General features: G+C 49.9%; 2 protein-coding genes and 1 long non-coding RNA gene across 10 annotated transcripts; 2 read left to right on the top strand and 1 right to left on the bottom strand.

Annotated features, from left to right (window-relative positions):
• Positions 1-29: 29 nt before the first annotated feature.
• Positions 30-20,723, top strand: TEN1 (TEN1 subunit of CST complex). Of its 5 annotated transcripts, none has more exons than XM_045814101.2 (5): positions 40-332; positions 7,476-7,621; positions 9,089-9,209; positions 12,504-12,658; positions 20,322-20,723. In XM_045814101.2, exons 3-5 carry the CDS (start codon positions 9,121-9,123, stop codon positions 20,441-20,443), a joined length of 366 nt encoding a protein of 121 aa, XP_045670057.1. In that variant the 5' UTR covers positions 40-332; positions 7,476-7,621; positions 9,089-9,120; the 3' UTR covers positions 20,444-20,723. The 5 variants fall into 5 exon arrangements, with proteins under 5 accessions (XP_045670056.1, XP_045670057.1, XP_087710215.1 ...); XM_087854089.1 differs by having other exon boundaries at positions 195-332; positions 7,529-7,621; XM_087854088.1 differs by having other exon boundaries at positions 196-332; positions 7,459-7,621.
• On the bottom strand, positions 2,231-12,506 carry LOC123803003 (uncharacterized). Of its 2 annotated transcripts, XR_006782732.2 has the most exons (5): positions 11,481-12,506; positions 7,741-7,862; positions 6,956-7,036; positions 4,514-4,617; positions 2,231-3,803 (listed from the first exon to the last, which is right to left on the bottom strand). It is a non-coding gene; the product is annotated as an uncharacterized LOC123803003 (long non-coding RNA). The 2 variants fall into 2 exon arrangements; XR_015721239.1 differs by having other exon boundaries at positions 2,231-4,617.
• On the top strand, positions 20,685-24,704 carry CDK3 (cyclin dependent kinase 3). 3 transcript variants are annotated; one of them, XM_087854087.1, is made up of 8 exons: positions 20,685-20,822; positions 21,346-21,471; positions 21,601-21,834; positions 21,917-22,037; positions 22,130-22,300; positions 22,395-22,496; positions 22,751-22,954; positions 24,005-24,704. In XM_087854087.1, exons 2-8 carry the CDS (start codon positions 21,356-21,358, stop codon positions 24,128-24,130), a joined length of 1,074 nt encoding a protein of 357 aa, XP_087710213.1. In that variant the 5' UTR covers positions 20,685-20,822; positions 21,346-21,355; the 3' UTR covers positions 24,131-24,704. The 3 variants fall into 3 exon arrangements, with proteins under 3 accessions (XP_087710213.1, XP_045670048.1, XP_045670049.1); XM_045814092.2 differs by lacking the exon at positions 20,685-20,822 and having other exon boundaries at positions 21,220-21,471; XM_045814093.2 differs by lacking the exon at positions 20,685-20,822 and having other exon boundaries at positions 21,248-21,471; positions 21,757-21,834.
• The last annotated feature ends 30 nt before the right edge of the window (positions 24,705-24,734 follow it).

Below are 24,734 nucleotides of genomic sequence, written 5' to 3'. Positions count from 1 at the left end.
GGCCCGCCCCAGCCCGCCCCGGCCCGCCCCTTCTCCTTCACCGCCGCGGGTGGGCGCGCTCTCGACCGCGGCCGAGGCGGACACGGCGCCGGCGTGGGCGCGGTGACCGTATCCGCAGTGGGGCGGGCGAGTTGTCCGCTCTGGTCCAGGGGAGCCCTAGAGCGGCCCCCCGGGGCGGAAACCCCGGAAGACGGTCAAGAAATTGCCCTGGGGGCGGGGAGGGAGGAAGGCCAGGCGCTCCTGGTAACCCGCCCCTCCCTCGTCACGCGATCGCGCGGAGCGGAAAGAGGGAACCCGAGGCCGCCGCGACGCCCCGACCGGTTGGCGAGGAGGTAGGGAAGGGGCGGGACAACGCGGCTGAGGAGGAGTGCGCTTGCGCCTTGGGACTTGTCCGTCCCGCCGCTTCCGGGTCCGAGTGTAGAGGTCTTCCGAGGGCTGAAGGTCCTTGATGGGGGCCGGGGGGTGGGGGTGGTTTGAGCCTCTGGGCCACGCGGCGTTGCTCGGGAGGGTTGTCGTAGGGTTTCCCCACACCCTCCCAGATTGGAGGACAAAAGTCGCCCTGGGAGGAGGCCTCCAGTTATCTTTTGTTAAGATAATGGCATCCTTGCTGCCAGAAGCGTTGGCTTCCGGGAGCTGGGTGTGGGACTGGGGCCCTCCTCCCCTTGTGTGGGTGGGTGTGGACCAGAATGTGACCCAGCTGGCGGTTGAGAGGTCTTGGAATCCAGACTTTTCTGCTTTCACAGTTACCACCGTCGTCATCAAAGTAATAGATATCTTTGTTTAGGAAACCTAATGTCGGAGAATTTGTAGTGAAAAGCAAAAGCTCCCCATTCTCAGAGGCAGCCACTTTTAACCTGTTGTGTTTTTTTAACTCTGATTTCGAAAAAATCGCTACCTAAAATACTTGCTAGCTCTTGATTTGTTCGTTTTAGTTACCTTTTGACTTCATACCACTGTAATGAAGATAGAGCACACTAAACCATCTCCTTTATCTCTCCCTAATATACCCTTCTAACTTCAAACAACATACTAATCCCCTGTTTTTTAAAACTATGCACTTCATGCTGTTATTTATTGCATCAGTTTTTAGTAACAGTACTGGGAATAGGGTAAGGTAAGTGCACTCACCTCTGATATAATTTATGGGAGCACTAATCAAGATTAATACAGACAAGATCATTATTATTGATTTTTCCTTTTGCCCCAGACTCTTAATATATCAGGACAAGGCATTGCTACTGATTAATTAATTACTAATTAATTAATAATAATGCCCTCATGGAGCTGATAATCTAGTGGGAGACAGAGGCATTAAACAAGTAAACAAATCACAGTTTTTGAAATTCTATTACTTAGTAAATTAAATGAAGAAAATAAATCAAGCTGAGGGGATAGAGGGACTGGGGGTGGTGGAGAATGCTGATTTAGGTAGGGTGGACAGGGAAGGCCTTGCTGAAGAGGGGGAGGATGAACTGGGACCTAAACAGGGAAAGAGAACCAGTTATGTGAAGGTCTGGGGAAGACTGCTCAAGTCTGAGGAAAGCAAGTGTGCAGGGCCTGAGGGTGAGGGTCAGCTGGAGGAAGTGTGATAGCAAACGTGAGAGCCGAGAGGTAGGCCAGGTGCAGACCCCGTGTGGCACTGTGAGCCGACACAGACTTTCAATTTTAATAGGAATTTATAATAGGAAGTCTTTAATCGATTTTCAGTGGGGTTTTGTGACCTGATTCACATTTTTTTAATATTAATTGTGGAAATGTTCCAACATGTACAAAGGTAGAAGGAATAATACAATAAACCCCATCTGCTTTTCAGCCAGGTCCAATAATTATCCACTGTACCTCTACCCAGTTCCCCTCCATGTTAATTTTAAGCAAATCTGATATCATGTCCATAAAGACTTTTAGTATGTATCTTTAAACTATTTTTAACACAATCCCAATACCATTATCACAATTGGAAATGTTAACAAAAATTTCTTGTGGTCATTACAACCAATATTCAAATGTTTCATAAAAAATTCTCTATACAGTTTGTTCAAATCAGGGTCCAAACAAAGTCTACACGTTGCAGTTGCAGATTGATAAGAATCTTAAGCCTCTTTTAATGTATCGGTTTCCACTCTACAATTTTTTTCTTCAAGTTATTTGAAAAAGCTAGGTCAAGTGGCACCTGGGTGGCTCAGGTCTTAAACTCAGGTCTTGATCTCAGGGTCACGACCAGCATGACCTTAAAAAAAAAAAAAAAAATAAGGAAAGAAAGAGAGGAAAAAGGTAGGTCATCTTTCGCATTGAATTTCCCCACAATCTGGATTTTACCAATCTCGGTGATATCTTTGATATGTTCCTCTGTTTCTGTATTTTCTGTAAGCTGTTGGTTGTATCTAGAGGCATTGTTAGATTCAGACTTGAGGTTCTGGCAGAAAATACTCCCTTTGGCAGTTTCCTTTTAAAATATCACTATGGTTGTTATGAAGAGAGTGAGCAATAGAAGGAAAATAGTGGAAGCCGAGATCAGTTTTAAAGCTGATGAAAGCTTGGACTGTGGTGGCTTGGAGGGAGTGAAGTGCATAGATTCATATGTATTTTTTAGAGATTTTATTTATTTATTTTGAGAGAGAGAGAGAGAGAGAGAGCGGGGGGAGGGGGCGCGGAGGGGCAGAGGGAGAAGTGGACTCTTTGCTGAGCAGGGAGCCCCATGCGGGATTCAATCCCAATACCCTGGGATCATGACCTGAGCTGAAGGCAGGTGCTTAACCGACTGAGCCACCCAGTATGTATTTTGAAGTAGAATTGACAGAAATTCGTGACGGGTCAGATGAGACCATGAGAATAGGAAGGCATCAAGAGTGACTGGTAGGCTTGAGCGGATGGGAGACAGTGGTGCGGCCAGGGACAGAGAGGGGCGACATAGAGGTCATATTAGAGCCATAGGACTTGGTTCTGGTTAAAACATCACCCACCCACCTGTGCCTATTTCCTCTCCTTTTCAGGACCCATGGAAATGGACAAAGAGAACAGGGGAACAGCGATTATCAAATGAAAGAAATACAATACTATTGATACAATACTGTTATCTAATCTACAAACCTTTTCATGAATTTATAATTGTCCAACAATGTCCTTTATGACAATTTTCTCCTGCAACCCAGATCCAGTCCAGCAACATGAATTCTATTTTGTTGTGTTCGTTTCCTAGCGTCTCTGTAGCAAACAACCCCCAGCTGGGTGGCTTAAGTAACAGACATTTATTATCTCATGGTTGTGGAGGTTAGAAGTCCAAGACCTCGACAGCTTTGGATCCTTGCGAGACTGTGAGGGAGAGCTGCTCCTTGCCTCTCTCAGCTTCCGGCACTTTGCTGGCAGTCGGTGCTGTGCCCGGTTTCTATACACACCACTCTGACGCCTGCCTTCATCTTAATCTCTTTTAACTGGAGCAGTTTGTCTTCTGTGACTGACATGTTCAAAGTAGATAAGCCAGTTGTTTTATAGACCATCCCTCAATTCAGATGTGTACTATTTCTTCATGATTAGATTCAGATGATGCATTTTTTGCAGGAATACCACAAAAACAATGTGTCTGTCTCAGTGCATTATACCCAGGCAGTACACGAAGGCTGTATTTGCTAACTTCCGTGACTGTGAAGTGGATCATTTTTCTCTTTGTAATTAATAGGCAGTCCATGGGCAGATATGTTGAAACCATGTAAATATCCTATTCCTCGTCAGACTTTTTTACCCAGTACGTGTAACATCCATTGATGATTCTTCCCTGAATATATTTTTTACTCTGGTGATTGCAAAACCTATCAAGACATAGTAAAACAATCTTTTTATTTGGTAAAATTCATGAAGTTGAGATTAAATTTTAAAATTTGTAGTAATTGGGGCGCCTGTGTGGCTCAGTTGGTTAACCGTCTGCCTTTGGCTCAGGTCGTGATGTCAGGGTCCTGGGATCGAGCCCCGAGTCAGGCTCCCTGCTCATCAGGGAGTCTGCTTCTCCCTCTCCCTCTGCCTCCTCCCCCCTGCTCATGCACTCTCTCTCTCTCTCTCTCAAATAAATAAATAAATAAATAGTAAGAATCTCCATGTGATAGAATCTTTTGAGGCCAAAGTTCAAGTCTTGTGTTGTAACTTGCCTTGTAATGTTGAAGATTCATTGTGCAATATAAGCTGATAAAGAATTGTAGCTTTGCAAACATTTATGAGGGACGCCTGGGTGGCTTAGTCGGTTACACATCTGCCTTTGGCTCAGGTCATGATCCCGGGGTCCTGGGATGGAGCCCCCAGAGCAGGCTCCCTGCTCAGCAGGGAGTCTGCTTCTCCCTCTTCCTCTGCCCCTCTGTCTCCGCTCATGCTCTCTCTCACTTTCTCTCTCAAATACATAAAATCTTTAAAAACACACACACACACACACACAAAACATTTCTGAGTTGCTTCCGGGCTGGTGAAGAGGAGGAGGTGCTGGGACTGAGGTGTGCTCCGAGGGAGAAGGTCCACGCCCCTTCCCACATACCTTGCTCCACGCATCTCTTCCGTCTGGCTGTTCCTTTCATCCTTTTATAATAAACTGGTAATCTGTTTTAGTTGTGGAGTAGTTAGCATACACAATCAAGATTCCTATCTCCAAGAAAGAAACCCAAAGCTGATAAAAGCTATCAGGAACTTAGTGACAGGTATTATTTTTCTGACTCAGTCCTACTACAGAAATCTTACCGATTGCTTCAGAAAAAAAAGAAAGCAGCAGTCAGACCCCGTCTCCATCATTCCCATCCTTCCTCTACGGTATTTTCAGATTTCCCAGTCGTTAAAAAAAGAAGACTGTCTCTCTTGTTCATGCTGTGGGTTTTTCTCCCAGCAGTGAAAGTTTTGCCTTGGGCAATGAAAAGGGCAAGGCTCTGCCATGTAGCTTACACCATTACTCAGATTTGCAAAGACTGTACGTGAAACCCGGCTAAGCCGTAAGAAAAGCCAGTCTTGATAATACTTCTCACAAAATTTCTTGCATGTCTGATGACATATGGATAATGATTTACTGAGCCAGCTGTGCTTATGGAAATTAACAGAAATGTCTTAATAAACACATAGCAACTTTTGTTTGGAAAAAAAATCGGGTGGGGCGCCTGGTGGCTCAGCTGGATGGGTGTCTGATTCTTGGGTTCAGCTCAGGTTGTGATCTCATGGGCTGTAGGATCGAGCGCTGCGTAGGGCTCTGCCCTCACGGGGAGTCTGCTTGATGATTCTCTCCCTCTGCCCCTCACCCCCCCAAAATAAATAAATAAATAAATCTTTAAAAAATTAATAAAATAAAAAATTGGGGCACCTGGGTGGCTCAGTCGGTGACGGGTCTGCCTTTGGGTCAGGTCATGATCCCAGGGCCTTGGGATCGAGCCCTACATCGGGCTCCCTGCTCAGTGGGGAGTCTGCTTCTCCCTCTCCCTCTGCTCCTCACCCCACTTATGCGTGCTTTCTCTCTCAAATAAATAAATAAAATCTTTAAAAATAAAGAAATGAATGAATAATCAATGATGGGTGCCCGGCTGGTTCAGTCAGAAGAGTATGCTACTCTTTTTTTTTTTTTTTTTAAGATTTTATTTGTTTATTTGACAGAGAGACAGGCAGCGAGAGAGGGAACACAAGCAGGGGGAGTTGGAGAAGGAGAAGCAGGCTTCCCCCTGAGCAGGGAGCCTGATGCAGGGCTCGATCCCAGGACCCTGGGATCATGACCTGAGCCAAAGGCAGACGCTTAACGACTGAGCCACCCAGGCACCCCAAGAGTATGCTACTCTTTATCTCGGGGTCATGGGTTTGAGCCCCATGTGGGTATAGCGATTACTTAAATAAATAAACTTGTTTATTTAAAATTTGCAAAAGCATATACCACTCCAAAGAGTCAATTCTGTATGATAATTAAAAAAATATTTAATGACATAGTTACTTACAGCGTAGCTTATAGTATATGTGGTACTAGAGAGTAGAAAAATTAAGGTTTATTTATTTTAGAGGCGAAGAGAGAGAGAATCCTCAAGTAGACTGTCCACTGAGCAGGGAGCCCAACGCAGGGCTCGAGCCCAGGACCCTGAGATCACACACGACTCGAGCTGAAACCACTTAACTGACTAAACCACCCAGGCGCCCCTAGAAAAATTACTCTTAAAAAAGGGTCTAAATTTTCACCTTTTTACTAGATCGGACAGAACTGTCCCCATTATCCCAAAACAGGAACCAATACATTTTTTTCTTCTCTTGACTGATTTTTTATTTTGCTTTGTGGTTTGTTTTTGTTTTTGTTTTTTTTTTGCTTCTTTCTCTCATGCCAGAGATGATTTGAGGGCTCTCTCATTTCTGGGGACAGGAACGGCTCTGCTCCCTGGTCGCAGGGACATAGAGTATCTGCAGTAGGACTGGCCCTGGGCCAGTTGCCCCTGTGCTGTTGTTCTGTACACACGGTCTTGAAATGATCTTTGAAAATTGGTCAGTGACACTGCCCTATGACCTCCTCATTAGACGATACCGAAGCCAGTTGTGCAAGGTTCTAGGTAACATTAAGTTTCTTTTTTTTTTTAAGTCGGCTCCATGCCCAGTGCAGAGCCCACCGTGGGGCTTGAACTCACGACCCTGACATCAAGACATGTGCTGAGATCAAGAGTCAGACACTTGACCGGCTGAGCCACCCAGGCAGCCCTAACATTAAGCTTTTGTGCTAAAGCTATGTCATCCGGCTTCTGCAGGGATCTCACTTGGGACGATTTCATTGCCATTTCCTGTCTTTCTGTCGCCCCTTGGCTTATCCTCTTGAACAGTTGAAGCCTGTCACCTTCAGGGTCCCTTTGTCATTGAATAATTACTCCTGAATCCCCACTTCTCGAACATTGTCTACACGTGGATCCCCATGTTCTGGAGTGTTCTTTCACGCATACACAGATGTACATTTCATATGTACATGCCTGCTCCTTACCTTTTTTCCTGATGGTCTGTCTTGGAGATCTTGCCACATGACCGCATACAATGCCTCATCATAAGAAGCCCGCCAAGTGTCCTGTGCATCGTTACCACAAGACTTATTGAACCAGTGTTTTCTTTCTCTTTTTAAAATTACTAACAAAACCTCATAACCCTAGTCTAACCTTGAGAAGGACACCAGACAAACCCAGACGGAACGTCATTCTACAAAATACCTGAGTAGGACACCTCAAAACTCTCAGGGGTAAAAAACAAGGAAAGTCTGAGAAACTGTCGCAGCACAGAGGAGTCTCAAGAGACAACTGAGTGTAGTGTGGTATTCTGGAAGGGTCTATGGAGCGAAGAGGGACATCAGGGAAAAAACTGAGGAAATCCAAATGAAGTGCGACGTCGGGTTAATAACCTGTCAGTACAGGTTCATTAATTGTGACGAATGTGTCCTGTTAATGTAAGATGTTAATTATAGGGAAAACCGGGTATGATGTACCATCTTTACAGGTTTGGCTGTTTTTTAGAGGTGGGCAGAGGCAGAGGGAGGAAGAGAATCTTAAGCAGTCTCCATGCCCAGGGGGAGCCCTGCAAGCAGCTTGATCTCACGACCCCGAGATCAAGACCTGAGCTGAGATCAAGAGTTGGACGCCCAACCAACTGAGCTCCCCAGGTGCGTCGGGGTCTTCATTTAAAAAAAAAAAAAAATTAAAATTCTTTTTCTTTTTTTTTCAAAATAAACTTTTTACTTTAGAGTAGTTTTAGATTTATATTAAAAAAACAAAAACAAACCTGTAGAGGCATCCGTGTGGCTCGGTCAGTTGGGTGTCTGACTCTTGATCTCAGCTCGGCTCTTGATCTCAGGACTGTTGGTTCAGGCCCCACACTGGGCTCTGTGCTGCGTGTAGAGCCTACTAAAAAAAAAGAAGAAAAAAGGGAGACTCACTTTATGTACAATTGTGAAAGAATGTCAAAATACATTGGGGCGCCTGGGTGGCTCAGTCGGTTAAGCGTCTGCCTTTGGCTCAGGTCATGATCCCAGGTTCCTGGGATCGAGTCCCGCATCAGGCTCCTTGCTCAGTAGGGAGCCTGTTTCTCCCTCTGCCTGTGGCTCTCCCTGCTTGTGCGCGCTCTCTCTCTCTAATAAATAAATAAATAAAATCTTTTAAAAAAGTGTTAAATGGAAAAAAAATCAAAATACAGAACAGCATATATAGTATTGAGGGAAGGGGCTGGGCACCTGGTGGCATAGTTGGTTAAGGATCCTACTTTTGATGTCGGCTCAGGTCATGATTTCAGGATCATGAGATTGAGCCCCAAGTCCGGCTCCACGCTGCGTGATGGGTATGGAGATTCTCCCTCTTTCTCTCCCCCCCACCCCTGCTCCTGCTCTCTCTCTCTCAAATAAATAAATAAAATCTTAAAAAAAAAAAAAGAAATTTATAGTATAGAGGGGAATTAAATATCGTGTCTTTGTTATTATTTGCATAACGAAACCCTGGAAGGTTACATAAGAAATGAATAAAAATGATTTTCTTTAAGGACCAGGGTTGGCAAACTTCATCACAGATCAGATCCAGCTCATTGCATGTTTTTGTAAATAAAGCTTAAGGAACAACGGCGTGTTGAACAGTTGTGACAGATGGTGAGTTACCGTCTGCCCTTTTATAGACCCTTCTTCGGGGCATCAGGGTAGGAATGGATTGCAGAGGGGTTGAGTGGGACGACAGTTCTCCATGTAGATTTTTTTTTTTAAGATTTATTTATTTGAGAGAGAAAGCGCGCGTATGCATGGGGGGCTACTCGTGGGGCAGAGGGAGAGAGAGTCCCAAGCAGGCTCCGTGCAGAGCAAGGAACCCGACAAGGAGCTCAATCTCAGCACCCGAGATCACGACCCAAGCTGAAACCCAAGAGTCCCACACCCAACGGACTGAGCCTCCCAGGTGCCCCAGATTTTTTTTTATATCGTTTTGCTTTTTTAAATTAGTGAATGCATTACTAATCAAAAAGTATTTTAAAATATTAAACTACCACTCTTAAATATCTTCAAATATTAAACTACCACTAGAACTAGCCTTGTAGGTGTCACTGGTCTCCAGTATCTGCTAATCTCAGTCTTGGGGTCTGCTTGGTTTGTCAGGAATCTTCAGAAATCCCTCTCAGCTCTTTGAGATGCTGCCCAAACCTGGAATCTACTACTTCCCCTGGGAAGTCAGTGCCGGCCAAGTTCCTGATGGGGGCACACTGAGAACATTCGGCAGGTGAGAATGGTTTTTTTCACATGGTGGGGGGATGTGTAAGTGCCTCCCACACACACACCCGCCAGAAAAAAACAATTAAAATGGTGTTATTATAAGTTTGTCTAGTTTGGTTTTTGTTTTTTTTTAAGTTTTATTTATTCAAGTAATCTCTGTACCCATGGTGGGGCTTGAACTCATGACCCCAAGATCAAGAGTCGCACGAACCCCTGACTGAGCCAGCTGGGCATCCCTTGTCAACTTAAAAAAAAAAAATTATTTATTTATTTGACACAGAGAGAGAGAGTGCGCAGAAGAAGCAAGCATGAGCAGGGGGGAAGGGTGGAGGGAGAGGGAAAAGCAGGCTCCCCGCTGAGCAGGAGCCCGATGCAGGACTCGATCTCTTGGGATCGTGACCTGAGCCAAAGGCAGACGCTTAACCCACTGAGCCACCCAGGCGCCCTCAACTTATTTTTTAAATGCTAAAACATTAATATTTGTTCATTGGAAAAAATGTAGACAATCCATAGAAGTGGATTGAAAAACACGTGATTGAAAAAGAAAGCAAGCAAAAATCACCTGTAATCTCAGTGTCTAGACAGCCACTGCTAACCTTGGCAGTTAATTTAGACGCGCTCGTGTGTGGGGGCGTAGATGAGTATGTGGTTGGGTGTGTGATCACACCCCATGTGTATAGCATCGTTAGGGAAATGCAAACTAAAACCACAACGAGATACTGCTCTATATATGCCCACTGGAGTGGCGGAATTCAGAGAGACTGATGAAACCGAATGCCAGTGACGGTGTGGAGCAACTGGAACTCCTGTACACTTCCGGGGAAGATCTAAAATGGCGCAATGATTTTGGAAAACCACCTGCAGTGTCTTTAAAAGCTAAACATCTAATGCGGCCCCTGGTGGGCTCAGTCAGTACAACATGCGACTCTCCATCTCAGGGTTGTGAGTTTGAGCTCCACGTTGGGTATAGAGATTACTTTAAAAAAATAAAATCTTTAAAAAAAAGAAAAGAGGGGGACCTGGGTGGCACAGCGGTTAAGCGTCTGCCTTCGGCTCAGGGCGTGATCTCGGCGTTGTGGGATCGAGCCCCACATCAGGCTCCTCCGCTATGAGCCTGCTTCTTCCTCTCCCACTCCCCCTGCTTGTGTTCCCTCTCTCGCTGGCTGTCTCTCTCTCTGTCAAGTAAATAAATAAAATCTTAAAAAAAAAAAATTAAAAAAAATTAAGAAAAAGAAAAGAAAAGAAACCAGGCCCCCCAAAATTACATGTTGTATGGCTCCATTTATGTAAAAGTTTAGAAAATGCAAAAAAAATCTGTAGTGAAAAAAAAGCAGGCCAGTTGCCTGCAAGGATGCCTGGGTGTGACATGTTGGGGGATTGTGAAAATGCCGGAGGGAACTTTTCAGGGTGATGAAACCGTATGTTCATTACTGATTATGTGGACAGTTGCTCAAGTGTGTCCAATGTCAGATGTCAAGTTGTGTACCTTAAATATGTACAGCTTATTATATTTCAGTTACACCTAAGTAAAACCAAGGGGAAAAGCATGTTACGGAATGTTAAAAAGGAGGGGGCAAAAGACTTGAACAGACACTTCACAAAAGAGCATATACATAACACTTCGCAGTCATATGAAAAGTAAACAACAATACATACATGTACACACACACGAATGGGTAATGAGCACATGGAAAGATGCTCAACATCGTTAGTCACAGGGAAATGCAAATTAAAACCACAGCGAGGGCGCCTGAGTAGCTCAGTCAGTTGGGCGTCTGCCTTCGGCTCAGGGCGGGATCCCAGGGTCCTGGGATCGAGCCCCGCATTGGGTTCCGCGCTCAGCAAGGAGCCTGCCTCTCCCTCCGCCCTTCCCTCCCACTTGTGCTCGTGCTCGCTCTCTCTCGCACTCTCTCAAATAAATACATAAAATCTTTTGTGTGTGTGTTTTTAAAGATTTTATGTATTTATTTGATACAGAGAGAGCGCGCACAAGTAGGGGGAGCAGCAGGCAGAGCGAGAGGAAGAAGCAGACCCCCCACTGAGCAGGAAACCTGAGGTGGGGCTCGATCCCAGGACCCTGGGATCACAACCTGAGCCGAAGGCAGATGCTTAATGACTGAGCCACCCAGGCGCCCAAAATAAAATAAAATAAAATAAAATAAAATAAAATAAATAATAGCCAAAATAAATAAAATCTTTAAAAAAACACACACACCACAGTGCTATGGTATTGTCATGCCCCCTAGGACACTAGGATGGCTAAAATAAAAAGACTGACCATAGCAAGTACCGGCCGGGCTGTGGAGTCACCGGAACCCCGCACACATCGCTGCTGGGAGTGTACAACAGCACAACCACTTTGAAAAACAGTTCGGCAGTTTCTTTGAGAGGTTAACAGGCAGGTTGACCTTAGGACCCTGCACTCCTGCTTGGGTACCTACCTAAGAGAAATGAAAACATGTGTCAGCAAAGCGATTTGTCTACCAAAGTTCATACCTGTTTATTCCTAATAGCCCAACACTAGAAGCAAACCAAACAGTCTGACGAATGGATACACAAATTATTTTCAATAATTTCAGCAGAGTGAAATTGAACGACAGAAGGGATCGGATTTACCCAACAGCACAAACGAATCTCGAAACCATTATGCGGACCGCAAGAAGCTGCACACGCAAGGATACACGCTGTTGTGATCTTTCTAGGAGGTGCCCGAGCAGGAAAACGCCCCTGCAGGGACCAAGGCAGATCAGGGGTTGGCTGGCATGGGAGATGCGGAGATTGACTTCAGAGTAGTGGCACAAGGGAACTTTTGGGGGTGATGGAAATGGGCCACATCTTTTTTTTTTTTTTTTAATATTTTATTTATTTATTTATTTGACGGAGAGAGAGAGACAGCCAGCGAGAGAGGGAACACAAGCAGGAGGTATGGGGGAGGAAGAAGCAGGCTCTCAGCAGAGGAGCCTGATGTGGGGCTCGATCCCAGGACTCTGGGATCACGCCCTGAGCCAAAGGCAGACACTTAACGACTGAGCCACCCAGGCGCCCCAGAAATGGGCCACATCTTAATCGGGGTGCTGTTACCTCAGCGTATACTTTCGGCCACACTCCTTAACCAGGTGCTTGTACCGCATATCATTTGTACCTTCACAGTATAGACTGAAAACACTGTTTCCGACTTGTTGCTGCCGTTTTTATTTCTCTGGTCAGAGGCCCCTGCGTTTATCGGCCTCCCAGAACCTTTTGAGCTTTTCGTGTGGTTCCGTGTGTGGACAGAAATGATCGCACTTTCCCCAACCTGCAGGTTGTGCCTCTATGACGTGACCCAATCCCGGGTGACCCTGAGAGCTCAGCACGGATCTGACGAGCACCAGATTCTGGTCTGCACGAAGTTGGTGGAGCCCTTCCAAGCCCACGTGGACTCCCTGTACCTTGTCCTCGGAGAGCTCCAGCACCAGGGTAAGCCGTGGCTTCACAGTCCCCTTTCACGCTGGGTCCGGGGCGGGGCAGTCTTCAGTGAGGACTGGGCCTGGCTTCTGCCCCAACAGGAGACCCTCACTGGGGCTAGCTTCCCTTCCACATCAGTCCACAAGTTCAAAGACTCATGGAAACGGATGTGATCGGCCCAGTGGACCTGCTCTAGGGAAGTGAGAGGGGAGAGAAATCATTAATTTCTGAAGGCTTGCCTCATGCCAGGCCTGGTAGTACACGGCTTGCTTCGGTCTTTTTGAATTTGCCCACCAGGTCTTAAACTGAGTCCCATTGTCGCTGTTCCATAGATGAGAAAACTAAGGCAAGGAGAGGATGGGGCTGGAAAAACAGGCCAGGAAGTCAGGGTAAGAGAAATAGAAAGGAAGGAATCCCAACAACCTGGGAGAAGCTCTCTGGCATGAAGAGTTGAAGGTTGCAGGGCACCGGGTGGCTCAGTCAGAGAAGCGTCTGCCTTCGGCTCAGGTCATGATCCCAGGGTCTTGGGATCGAGCCCCACATCAGGCTCCCTGCTCAGTGGGGAGTCTGCTTCTCCCTCTCCCTCTGATTCCCGCACCCCACTAGTGCTCTCTCTCTCGCTATCTCAAATAAATGAATAAGATCTTAAAAAAAAAAAAAAAGTTGAAGGTTGCTTTTTTTCTTTTTTTAAACATTTTTTTTTTTAAGATTTTTATTTATTTAACAGAGAGAGACGGCCAGCCAGAGAGGGAACACAAGCAGGGGGAGTGGGAGAGGAAGAAGCAGGCTCCCAGCAGAGGAGCCCGATGTGGGGCTCGATCCCAGAGCGCTGGGATCACGTCCTGAGCCGAAGGCAGACGCTTAATGACTGCGCCACCCAGGCGCCCCCGAATGTTGCTTTTTAAAACCGAGGTACTTGAATGAATTCTTTGCCTCCCTATCTGGGCGTCACCTTCCCTTACGTGGTTCGTGTTATACATACTATGTAATGTTGTATCTGGTTGTTTAGTCCTCACATTATATTGTGAACATTTCTCCATGTTTTTAAAATTTTTTAGATATAATAGTGTTTTATGGCTATATAATATTTTATAGATTAAATGTGTATCAATTCACAAGACCATGCACATTTATATTATTTCCATTTTTTGCTCTTACAGTGTACATTTACTGGATAAAGAAATTATTGTATATTCAGTCAGTAGGATATTATGCAGCCATTAGGATATTATGCAGCCATTAAAAATGGTGTAAATTTATATTGGTTGACATGAAGAGATGTTCACAGTATCTTCTTTTTTTTTTAAGTTTTTTTTCTATTTATTTGAGAGAGACAGAGGGAGAGCACAGAGGGAGAGTTAGAGAAGCAGACTCCCTGCTGAGCAGAGAGCCTGACTCGGTCTGGATCCCAGGAACCTGAGATCATGACCGGCGCTGAAGGCAGATGCTTCATCAACTGAGCCACCAAGGCGCCCCCCCCCCTTTTTTTTGAGAGGAGAGAGCATGAGAGCATTGGGAGGAGGAGGGGGCGGGGGGGAAGCAGGAAGCGGGGGAAGGAGAGGAGAATCCCAAGCAGTCTCCATGCCCGGTGCAGAGCCCAATGCAGGGCTCCGTCCCACGACTCTGAGGTCATGACCTGAGCCGAAATCAAGAGTCGGGTGCTCCACCAGCTGAGCCACCCAGGCGCCCCGATGTTCATAATATCTTACTAAGAACAATCAGTTTACAATATAGTATGTATCGTATGATCCCATTTTTTAAAAGACTTTATTTTTAAGTAATCTCTATACCCAATGTGTGGCTTGAACTTACAACCCCAAGATCAAGAGTCGCATGCTGTATGGACTGAGCCAGCCAGCACCCCAATATACATATTTTTATATACACAGAAGTTTGAAAGATATTCACCGAAATATTAATAGGAGTTATTTCTGGGTGGTGGGACTGTGGGATTTTTTTGTATTTTATTAGCATTTTATAATGAAAATGTATTGCTTTTATAGCCAGAGGAGAAAAACATCTTAAAAAAAATCTATCTGTCGGGGCACCTGGGTGGCTCAGTCGGTTAAGCGTCTGGCTCTTGATCTCAGCTCAGGTCTTGATCTCAGTGTCATGAGTTCAAGCCCTGCATTGGGCCCCACGCTGGGCATGGAGCCTACTTACAAAAAAAAAAAAAAAGTAAAAGATTTAATAAAACTATCTATCTACCTCGATATATAGTAAAAATGCTACGATTAATATCCTCATGTGCTATCTTTGTCCATTTTCTGATTATTTCTTCAGGATAGTTTCCTAAAAATAGAATTGCTCTATCGAAGGATGCAAACATTTATGTTTCTTACTTTATACCGCTAACGTCCTTTCTAAAAGTCGTGATGGTTTTTAACTCTGGATGAAATGTGCTAGAAAAAATGTTATTAGATGGTGCTTACTTTAATTATCTCTGGTTTAATAAAAATTAATCTTTATTCAGGCTTAAGCCTTTGAGTTAGTTCACAGAGTACCTGCCCTCATATTCATTTGAGAGAGGCGTCCGGAACAGGGGTAGGAATGGGTACAAAGGACCTTTGCACAAATGATTTCCACTTTGACTCGAGCCCAGGTCACCTGTACCCGCAGCCCTGCAGTGAATCCTGGGAGGTCCCAGCAGCCCACTGCCCAGTGTCCAGGATGCTAAGGTCCGATTGCAAATATAGAAAGGGGCGTTGAAACTAAGGTGGGACAGCAGGCCAGGACAAGAACAGGACCTGGAGTGGACATTTAGAATTCCTGGTGGGGAGAAAAACGGAAGAAAAACTTTGTAAGTTCAACACATGTAATTTTTTTCATTTACTATTTTTGAGTCAAATGAGCACAAAAGTGGAATGGTAGAGTGGACCTCCCTGTAGCCATCACCCAGATTCAGCACGGACCCTCCGTCTGCTGTTGCCGAGTCTCCACCGCCTGCATTTATTTATTTATTTTGCTAGTGTCTTTTGGAACAAATCTGACATCATTTCATTTCCCCGTAAACACCTCATACGCCTCTACCATTGCCACAATCAGACCCAACAAAATAGCTGTCCCTTGATAGAATCGAATACCTCGTCCGTGTTCACTGCCTTCCCTCCATGACTTTTTAAAATTGGTTAGTTCAGATCCATTTATTGGATTTGGCTTCCATACCCCAAGTCTCTGGGACAGTTCTGTCCTCCACCTTTTTTTTTTTAATGCCATTTATTAGAGAGCTCGGGTCTGGAATTGGCCGATTGCTTCCTCCTGGTTGCATTAAAACATCTTTCCCCTGCCTTTTTCTGAATGGATTATAGTTCAGGGACAGCTCACAGGTGAGGAGGGAAAGTTCTTCAGAGAAGAATCACAGTGCCTAAATGCAGGAAATGTCGAAAGGCACCTCCTTAAAAGTCCTGATAAAATCATGAATCCAGGCAACGATAGTTATCACTGGCTGCTCGCATCGCTCCGTGGTCCCTGAAAGCACGGCAGGAACGCAGCACAGCCCGGGTCAGCCAGCAACACCTGGGCCTGCCCCAAAGGCCACACTGTAGAAGCAGATGTGTCAGCCCCAAGGCACCTGGAAGGCACAGGCAGTGACACTCACAAGTGTCCTTGCCTCCGTCCCCCAGACCCGAGCCTGAATGATCGAGCCTCAGGCCCGGCAGCATTCTCCGGGGCCTCTGGCTACCTGACTGCTTCTCCTTTTCATCACAATCTATGTGTTTTTTCTTTCTTAAAAGAAAAAATTTCCCCCTAAATTTCTAATTTCTCAATAAGATGTGCTCATCGTTTGAAACTGACACACGGAAGGAAAGAACGATGAGGAGGGAGGGGCAGAGTGTGGGCTGAGCATGCAGGCCGCTCCCCGTCCCTAGTCTGCGACGCTCCTGCCCGGCTGCTTCCAAACCTCTGTGCGTCCGTCCCCATCAGGTCGCGAGTCCCGTGGGACACAGACAGCAACTAGACATGGGTCTGTCAGGTGGCAAGGTTAGCAGCTCTGAGGACAGACAAGAGGCCACCCAAAGTCACCTTTCTGGGGCACCTGGCTGGCTCGGTCATAAGAGCATGTGATTCTTGATCTCGGGGTCGTGTGTTCGAGCCCCACGTTGGGCGTAGGGATGACTTAAATAGATAAAACTTAAAAAGAAAAGTAAACAAAGTCACCGTCCTGAAATTTGTGCACAGAGTGAGCCGAGGAGGCCAAAAACGTGAAGAAATGGCTGCCATGTCAGAAACCCACTGGCTCTGACACGTGCTTGGGGCACCATCCAAGAGCCTGAGGGCTTCCTGCCCAGGGTGGAGGTGTTGGGACGCAGCCTTTCCTCAGTTCTGCTCCAGAGTCCCTAGGAGAATTCCCACGCTGCAGGTGACCTTGCCTACAGCGAGAGGCTACCCTCGAGCCCTTGCCATAAATCCCATAAATCCTCCCTGCCTGGTTTTCTCCTAGCTGACTGCTCTTCCCAGCCCTCGCAAGGCTTCCTGTTCTGTCTTCTGGAAACTTCACTCCTCCCTGAAAGGCTCCTTTTTACGCCCTCACCTTCACCGGGACGTGCCTGAAACCTGGCTCTTTCCCAGGACAGCAGTTCCCGGTGGAGTTTGGTCAGTCTCCCAGGTCACACACGCCACAGGGCCCAGAGGTGGGGCCAGCAGCCTGCTAGCTGCTCGGGTTTGCCATTCACACCTTTGTCCTCTGCGGCCAACCGGTTCTGTCCCACTTCTGCCAGCCACAGCCACGGCCACACCTCTGCCACCTGCAACTACAGCCGTGACTCCTGTACCTCCCTGCTCTTCAGCCTGTGCACTTGGGGCTCCTCCTTTTTCTCCCGCCTTCTCTCCTGTTCACTTTCCCCCGCTCCAGCCAGGCCTCATGCCACGGCAACCCCTTTCCTGGCGGACGGTCCCCGCCCTTGCCTTCCATCACCGCTGCCTGACAAAGCCCCACCCTCCGCCCTCGCAGGTCCCACCGACTGCTGATGGAGAAGGCTCACGCGCTCGGTGGGTTCCTGGCATGATTTCAAGGCCTCTCGTTGCGCTGGGGCCCTCCACGGGTCCCGGTCCACCCTCTCCCACCATCGGCAACAGCTGTTTTTGGGACTCACCTGTCACAGGAGACCCCTGCCCCTTTCAGCATAAGTGACTGCCTCACTTCCTACGTCCCAGGTCCAACGGAGGCCGCAGCAGCAGCCCCTCCTAAAATTACCTGTGTCCACACCTGCCAGTGGCTCCTTTCTTCCTGTCTGGGAGGCAGAGGGGCCGGTCTTCCCTGTGCTGTGACTCACGGCCTGGCCCCCACGGGGACTTTGCCCTCTCAACTGAGTCCTTAACCTGTTACCACTGCCTCTTCCTTCTCAGCGTAGAAATCACTCAAGCTTCTCCTATATTAAGATAATAACAGTAACAGTGTCATCATCTTCTGCCCTGTGTCCCCACTTCGCTATGACTCTCCTCCCCCGCTGGGGCGGGTGCCCTAAAAGAAGATCTGTTCTTCCCTATCACCCCTTCCCTCTCTCCTGCCTGCGCCTCCACCCGTTGCATTCCCACCGTCCTTGTCATTCAGGCCCTCGGGTGCTCCGGGTTTGTTGAACTTGAAAGAAATTCCCCTAAAGGACGCTAGCTGTCTTGTCTGTAGAATCTGTTCTCCCCTGCCTGCAGTGTTTCTTCACACCCTGTTCCTTGCATCCCAGTTACAAGGACCTGCAGATGGACTGACAGAATTGCCTGGTTCGTCCCTTGCGATAATCATATTCTTAAGGTCACTTCCATGTTTAATAATGTTTTTCATTTACAGAGAGAAACAGTATGTTCCTCAGTATGGATCTAGGCGGGTGGGTTTCCCCAGGCTGGCGGGAGGAAAGAGCTGACGGGGCGTCATGTAAGGGAAGTTTTGTGCAGGGCGCCTGGGGGGCTTAGTTAAGCGTCTGACTCTTGGTTTTGGCTCAGGCCATCATCTCGCGGTCATGAGATCGAGCCTGGCGCGGGGCTCTGCGCTCAGTGCAGAGTCTGCTTCAGGTTCTCTCTCCCTCTCCCTCTGCTTCTCCCTCGTGTGTGCTCTGTCTCTCTAAAATAAAGAAAATCTTTAAAATAAAGAAATCTTCTTTTAAAGATTTTTAAATTTATTTTTGCGAGAGAGAGAGCGAGCGCGAGCAGGGGAAAGGGCAGAGCGACACGCAGACCCCCCACTGAGTGGGGAGTCCAACGTGCAGCTCGATCCCAGGACGCTGGGATCATGACCTGAGCTGAAGTCAGCCGCATAACCGACTGAGCCACCCAGGTGCCCCCAAAATAAATAAATCTTAAAAAAAAAAAAAAGTTCTGTGCAATTAAGTCAAAGGAAGTTTCTCTTTTTAAAGAGGGCAGGGGGGCAGGGGGAGAGAGAGAACTCAAGCAGACTCCCTGCTGAGTGAGGAGCCTGCCTCAGGGCTCCAGAAAGAGTCAACAGTCTACACTGCTGGATAGGTGGATGGATCAAGGTAGCCTCACACACCCACTCCTCTGTAGGCCGCACAGTTTCTGCAGCCCAGCACCGGGGCCAACCACCTGAGCACGCAGAGGCCACCTCCTGTTTCAAACAAGTTCATCTGCCTGTGTTGAAGGCTGGAATCTAGACAGTCTGACACTCTGAATTCTGCCCCCGCACTATGTTAAATCGAAAAAATGGGGCGCCTGGCTGGCTCGGTCAGTAGAGTGTGCAACTCTTGATCTCGAGGTCATGAGGTCAAGCCCCACGTTGGGTGTGGAGCCTACTTTAAAAAAAAGAAGAAGGGAGGGAGGAAGGAAGGAAGGAAAGAAAGTGGTCTAGACTAGGAGGAAGGCAAGGCATGACCTATCTAACCAGAGAGCCTGTATCTCAAAACCGCATCAGAAGGAAACAGGATGTCCTCGAACATTGAATGTGTTCATTGACATGACCAGGGAGCGTAAAGAACGTGGACGAAAAAAAGAAAAGAAAAATCAGGGCACCTGGGTGGCTCCGTTGGTTGAGCGTCTGACTCTTGATCTCAGCTCAGGTCTTGATCTCAGGGCTGTGAGTTGAGTTGCGCTGTCAACTTACGTGGAGCCAACTTACAAAAAAACAACAACCCAACAACCAACCTGCTAGGGCAGGCCCAGATGCCTTTCCTGCTCGATGTCACCTGCGCATTGACAAATCTTTCCATCAGGTCAACACAGCATGTGCTAGAAGCACCTCCCAGGCCCTCTCCAGGGTGGCATGACTTGCCCTACAAGGCCAAGCCCTCCCCTTGGATTTACTAATTATGAGGTTCTCTTTGCCCCAGTTTCCAATGCCGGTGGGGCCCAGTATGCCAAGAGGGCCCTTCCTTTAGTACACATGGAAAACTGGGATGGTGACTGAGACCCCTCCTCAACCCCGGGCACTTGGGGCCTACAGGTGGCAGGAATTAAGATGACAAAGGATGGAGGTAGAGGATCCATCTCTCTGGCCCTCCCTCCGTGGAGAAGTGGGACTTTCAGGCTATCCCCTGAGTTCCAGACACATGTGATAGTGTGCGCTGGGCCCACCATTCCGAAGCCCAAGTAGGAAAGATTACCGGTATCCCGAATGCCGTCCTTCAAACTCAGCCCGAGAGCGAGTCCCGGGGAGACAGCCGAATGCGTCCGTGAGGTGTGCTGCTGGCACAGGGGTCAGTCACTGCTAGTGCCTCGCGCTTGTGTCTTTCAGACGGAGGCTCCGTGGTCAAGGCCCGGGTGCTGACTTGTGTGGAAGGAATGAATCTGCCCCTGTTCGAGCAAGCCGTCCGGGAGCAGAGGCGGTACCAGCAAGAGAGGGTCAGCAGCCAGTAGCAAATGGCAGTTCCTGCAACCGTTCCCCCCAACCTGCTCCCGAGGCCAAGCCCACTGGAGATGCCTGAGCTGAGAAGACGCGGGACCTTTCCCAGAGTGACAGCCTTTGTCTGCAGCCGGAGAGGAGGGGTTGCCAATTTGGATTGTTCCAGACACCCTGTCGCCCCACCAGGAGCCTGCGGGAGGCTGCGCTGTGGGGTGTGGGGGCTGAGCCTCGAGTGGGAATATGGAGGGTTCTGGAAGGTCCTCATGAATAAAGGCCCCAGTGGGGGAGACCTTGCCTTGTGTGCACGTGGTGCAGCGCCGGCGGGGACCAGGAGGGGGAGCCGCGGCGCAGGCAGTCTGCCAGCAGGGAGGCCCCAGGAGCACAGGGTTTCTGGTGATTTCTGGGCTGGGGTTTGTGGGAGGGGTGCTAGGGGCCCCCAGGGCCCGGGTGGCGGGCTCAGGACACAGGGGGGCTGCCCCCACCGAAGTTCTGCCCTCAGAGGAGGCCGAGCGTCCCCAGACAGTTGGGGCACAGCCCCTCACCCTGGCCGTGCGGCCTAGGGCAGGACTGTGGCTCCAGAAACCCTTCCCGACCCCTGACTTCTGCCCCGGGGCTGACTGCAGCCCCCTAGGCCACCCTTCTGGGTAGCCTTGGCCCCCAGAGCCTGGGCCCTGAGGGGCTGAGGTGGGGGCTCTGCTGAGGAGTTTGGGCCCTCCTGCGCTCCGTAGCCAGGCACCTTCCTGCCTGGGGAGGGGGGAGAGGCCTGGGTTGGGCGGGTTCCTGGGGATGAGGGAGGGGCAGTGGCGGGCCTGGGCCTGGGTGGGGGCTGGACAGGGGGTTCTGTGGGGGCCGGAGGGGCAGCGGGAGTGCTGGGTGTGGCGGCGAATGCCCCAGGCGCGCTCTGTTTCCTGGGCAGCTCTGCGGCTATGGACGTGTTCCAGAAGGTAGAGAAGGTCGGAGAGGGCACCTATGGGGTGGTGTATAAGGCCAAGAACAAGGAGACAGGGCAGCTTGTGGCCCTCAAGAAGATCAGGCTGGATCTGTGAGTGCTGCCGCCACGGCCCCTGAGACACCCCGCCCGGGGGCGACCCCTGCCCCCACCTCCGGGCTTTACCCCCAGCACTAGTGAGTGTGCCGGGCGCCTCACTGCCCCCATTCCGGCTTTGCCCAGGGCCCTGGGCGGTGTAAGGACGCGCTGGGGAGCGCAGTGCCCTGCTGCCGGGGCCAGGCCGCTGGTTCGGAACACGGAACACGCAGGTGACTCCGTCGGGCCCGAAGCCCCCTTCTTGGCTCCCTGCCGCCACTGCTGTACCCCCCTTTCCTGCAGGGAGACGGAGGGAGTCCCAAGCACGGCCATCAGGGAGATCTCCCTGCTCAAAGAGCTGAAGCACCCCAACATTGTCAGGTGAGGTGGGGGAAGGAGGGGGGAAGCTGGGCCTGTCGCGGCCCCGCTGGGAGCCGTGGGGTGACGGGTGTCCCCTGGCCAGGCTGCTGGACGTGGTGCACAGTGAGAAGAAGCTTTACCTGGTGTTTGAGTTCCTCAGCCAGGACCTGAAGAAGTACATGGACTCCGCCCCGGCCTCCGAGCTGCCCCTGCACTTGGTCAAGGTAGCGAGGGAAGGTCGGGGAAGGCCCGCGAACGCCCCGCTCCGCCAGCCCGCCTCGCGCTCACCCGGCTCCTCTTTCCGCTCGGAGGGCAGAGCTACCTCCTCCAGCTGCTGCAGGGGGTGAATTTCTGCCACTCTCATCGGGTCATCCACCGAGACCTGAAGCCCCAGAATCTGCTCATCAATGAGCTGGGCGCCATCAAGCTGGCTGACTTCGGACTGGCTCGAGCCTTCGGGGTGCCCCTGCGCACCTACACCCACGAGGTACTGCAGGACCGAGGGGAGACGGAGGACCGCTGAAGCGACGTCCCCCGAGCACTCAGCCACCCTGAAGGACGCGGTCTCCTTGCCCTCACAGGTGGTGACACTCTGGTATCGCGCCCCTGAGATCCTCTTGGGCAGCAAGTTCTATTCCACAGCTGTGGATGTCTGGAGCATTGGCTGCATCTTTGCCGAGATGGTAGAAGGAGGGACAAACGTGGCCACGGGGAGGCCACAGGCCGGGTCCTGCTGGGGTGGGAGTGGGATCTGATTCTCCTGTGAGAGGTGGATTCAGGGGTGTTTGGGACTGGCTACGGGACTAAGGAAGCAAACCTTGTTCCAGAAAAGGCCAGGATTCTTAGCACAGCCCTGGGAAGGATATCTTAGCTGGGATTGGATTCTGTAGGACACGGGAGGGGACTGGACCCCCACACCTCCTCTTCCTCATTTCAGGTGACCCGCAGAGCCCTGTTTCCCGGTGACTCTGAGATTGACCAGCTCTTCCGAATCTTTCGGACCCTGGGGACACCCAGTGAAGCCATGTGGCCGGGGGTCACCCAGCTGCCTGACTACAAGGGCAGTTTCCCCAAGTGGACCAGGAAGGGGCTGGAGGAGATTGTGCCCGGTCTGGAACCAGAGGGCAAGGACCTGCTCATGGTAGGTACTGGTGGGACGCAGCGGAGGGTAAGAAAGACTGCTGCTCCCACCGGAAGTGTCTCTTCGTCAGCCAGCCCCTTGTGTCACCCTTGCTCCTCCTGAGTCCAGCTGGTCGCTTTTCTGACACCTGAACACAACTAGCTTGTCCCTATCCCTGTGCATCTTGATCGTTCAGCCTGGAGGCCCTTCCCCTCATAAGTCCAGCAACATGAGACTCGATCCCAGGACCCAAAGGCAAACACCCAAGTGCCCGATACTTACCCTTTTTCTGTAAACTTTCGCAGGCAGGGAGCATGCCTCCTCCATGTAGTTGCTCCTCACGTGAGGCTGTTCCCTGCTGTCTGAGCCCCTGCCACAGTCTGTGCTCACCTGTCCTATTGCATCATCCTGACCAGTCGGGCTGACCCAGGCCAGACTTGACTGGGAGCCCTCGGGCAGAGCCATCCATTGCCCACAAAGATTCAGAGCCACATCTGTCTCTTTAATCTGGTGTTGGGCCAGAGGAAGGCAGGGCAGTATTTTCATCATTCATACACAGAGGCCTGTGCATGTCGACCCACCCAGTGCCAGCAGGATGGTGTATGCCTCCAGCCAAGGCTCTTAGCACGCCGTCCTGGCTACTCCCTGGCGCGGGGTTCCTCCACAGCCTAGGTGGGGCTTTGGGACTCTGCATTCCTGCTCCACCCGCAAGTATGCTCCCCAGACAGGTTTGGCCCTCTCCTTCCTGATACAGGGGGAGAAATCTGTCCCAACCCGAAGTAGGCTGAGGCCTGGGAACCTCAGGTAGGAAGAGGACAGGTGGACTCAGCCTCTAGTCTGAAGGAGATGGGGATGACTTCCCAGGCCGGCCTAGAACTAGTTCTTTGTCCCCAGATTCTGGGAGTGGCCAGAACTGGCTCTCGAGCCCGGAGGTCGTGGTTGTGCCCTGTTCTGGTTTGAAGGCAGCTGCTCTGGGGCCTGGGGCCGGGCACCTGGGCCTGGAGGGTAACTCCACTCCGGGCCTGGCCACACCAAGGCTCAGGCTCTTTCCTCCTCCCCCTTCCTCCACAGCAACTCTTGCAGTACGACCCCAGCCGGCGGATCTCAGCCAAGGCTGCCCTCGTGCATCCGTACTTCTCGTCCACCGACACCCCCCGGGCCCCCCACCAGTGCGTGCTGGAGCGGTACTGCCGCTGAGCGGGCCAAGCTTGCAGGCCTCTCTCCAGCCACCGCCCCCGCTGCCTCCCCACGCACTTCCCCAGAAGTATCTGGGAGAGAGCAAAGCTCAGAGGAGCTTGGCCTCAGCCTCCAGAGGGCTGCGTTTGAGTTAGTTCTGCCTGCAGGTTAGCAAGTTGCGGTGTTGTTGGTTGGGCTTGACGATGCTGTTTCGAGATGGGGGCACGGAAGCTCCGTGCGCCAGGGGGTACGTGGTGCGGTGGAGACTGCGTCCCCTGGCACTGGAACTACAGCCGCCAAGGAGAGCGCGAAGCCTGCCCCCCCGCTGGCGGCAAGGCGGAGCCAGACCCCCAGTGAAAGGGTGCCCCCTGCTGGTGTTTATGGCTTTAAAATGTTTTCTAGGGAAGAGTAGCATTCCAGTGAAGAGTCCAAGTTAAACAGGAAGCGGGGCAAGTGGGAGAGAGGACATTTTCCTGATCCCAGAGAGGGTGAGGGTGTGTGTGGCAGTTCTGAGTAGTTGTCTTGTACTTACGATATGCTTGTGTTCGTTTGCCTCTGGTTTTAAGAACAGGAAATAAAAGTGATATATTCCTGAGTTTTCCAGTGTTTTTCTCCTCAAGGGGTT

The sequence above is a fragment of the Ursus americanus genome, chromosome 23 (genome assembly GCF_024610735.1).
Source record: "Ursus americanus isolate L20-20 chromosome 23, mUrsAme1.1.p, whole genome shotgun sequence".
Lineage (NCBI taxonomy): Eukaryota > Metazoa > Chordata > Mammalia > Carnivora > Ursidae > Ursus > Ursus americanus.
Note: the sequence above shows the minus strand (reverse complement) of the source record. Positions and strands in the feature narration are given on the sequence as shown.

Bases quoted from the DNA above. Each gene is read 5' to 3' on its own strand.
- CDK3 (XM_087854087.1), top strand. From the start codon at position 21,356: ATGGACGTGTTCCAGAAGGTAGAGAAGGTCGGAGAGGGCACCTATGGG. The intron at 21,472-21,600 runs GTGAGTGCTGCC...GGCTTTGCCCAG, and splicing joins AAGAAGATCAGGCTGGATCT to GGCCCTGGGCGGTGTAAGGA. The intron at 22,038-22,129 runs GTAGCGAGGGAA...CTCGGAGGGCAG, and splicing joins TGCCCCTGCACTTGGTCAAG to AGCTACCTCCTCCAGCTGCT.
- TEN1 (XM_045814100.2), top strand. From the start codon at position 9,121: ATGCTGCCCAAACCTGGAATCTACTACTTCCCCTGGGAAGTCAGTGCC. The intron at 9,210-12,503 runs GTGAGAATGGTT...CCCAACCTGCAG, and splicing joins ACACTGAGAACATTCGGCAG to GTTGTGCCTCTATGACGTGA. The intron at 12,659-20,321 runs GTAAGCCGTGGC...TGTGTCTTTCAG, and splicing joins CGGAGAGCTCCAGCACCAGG to ACGGAGGCTCCGTGGTCAAG.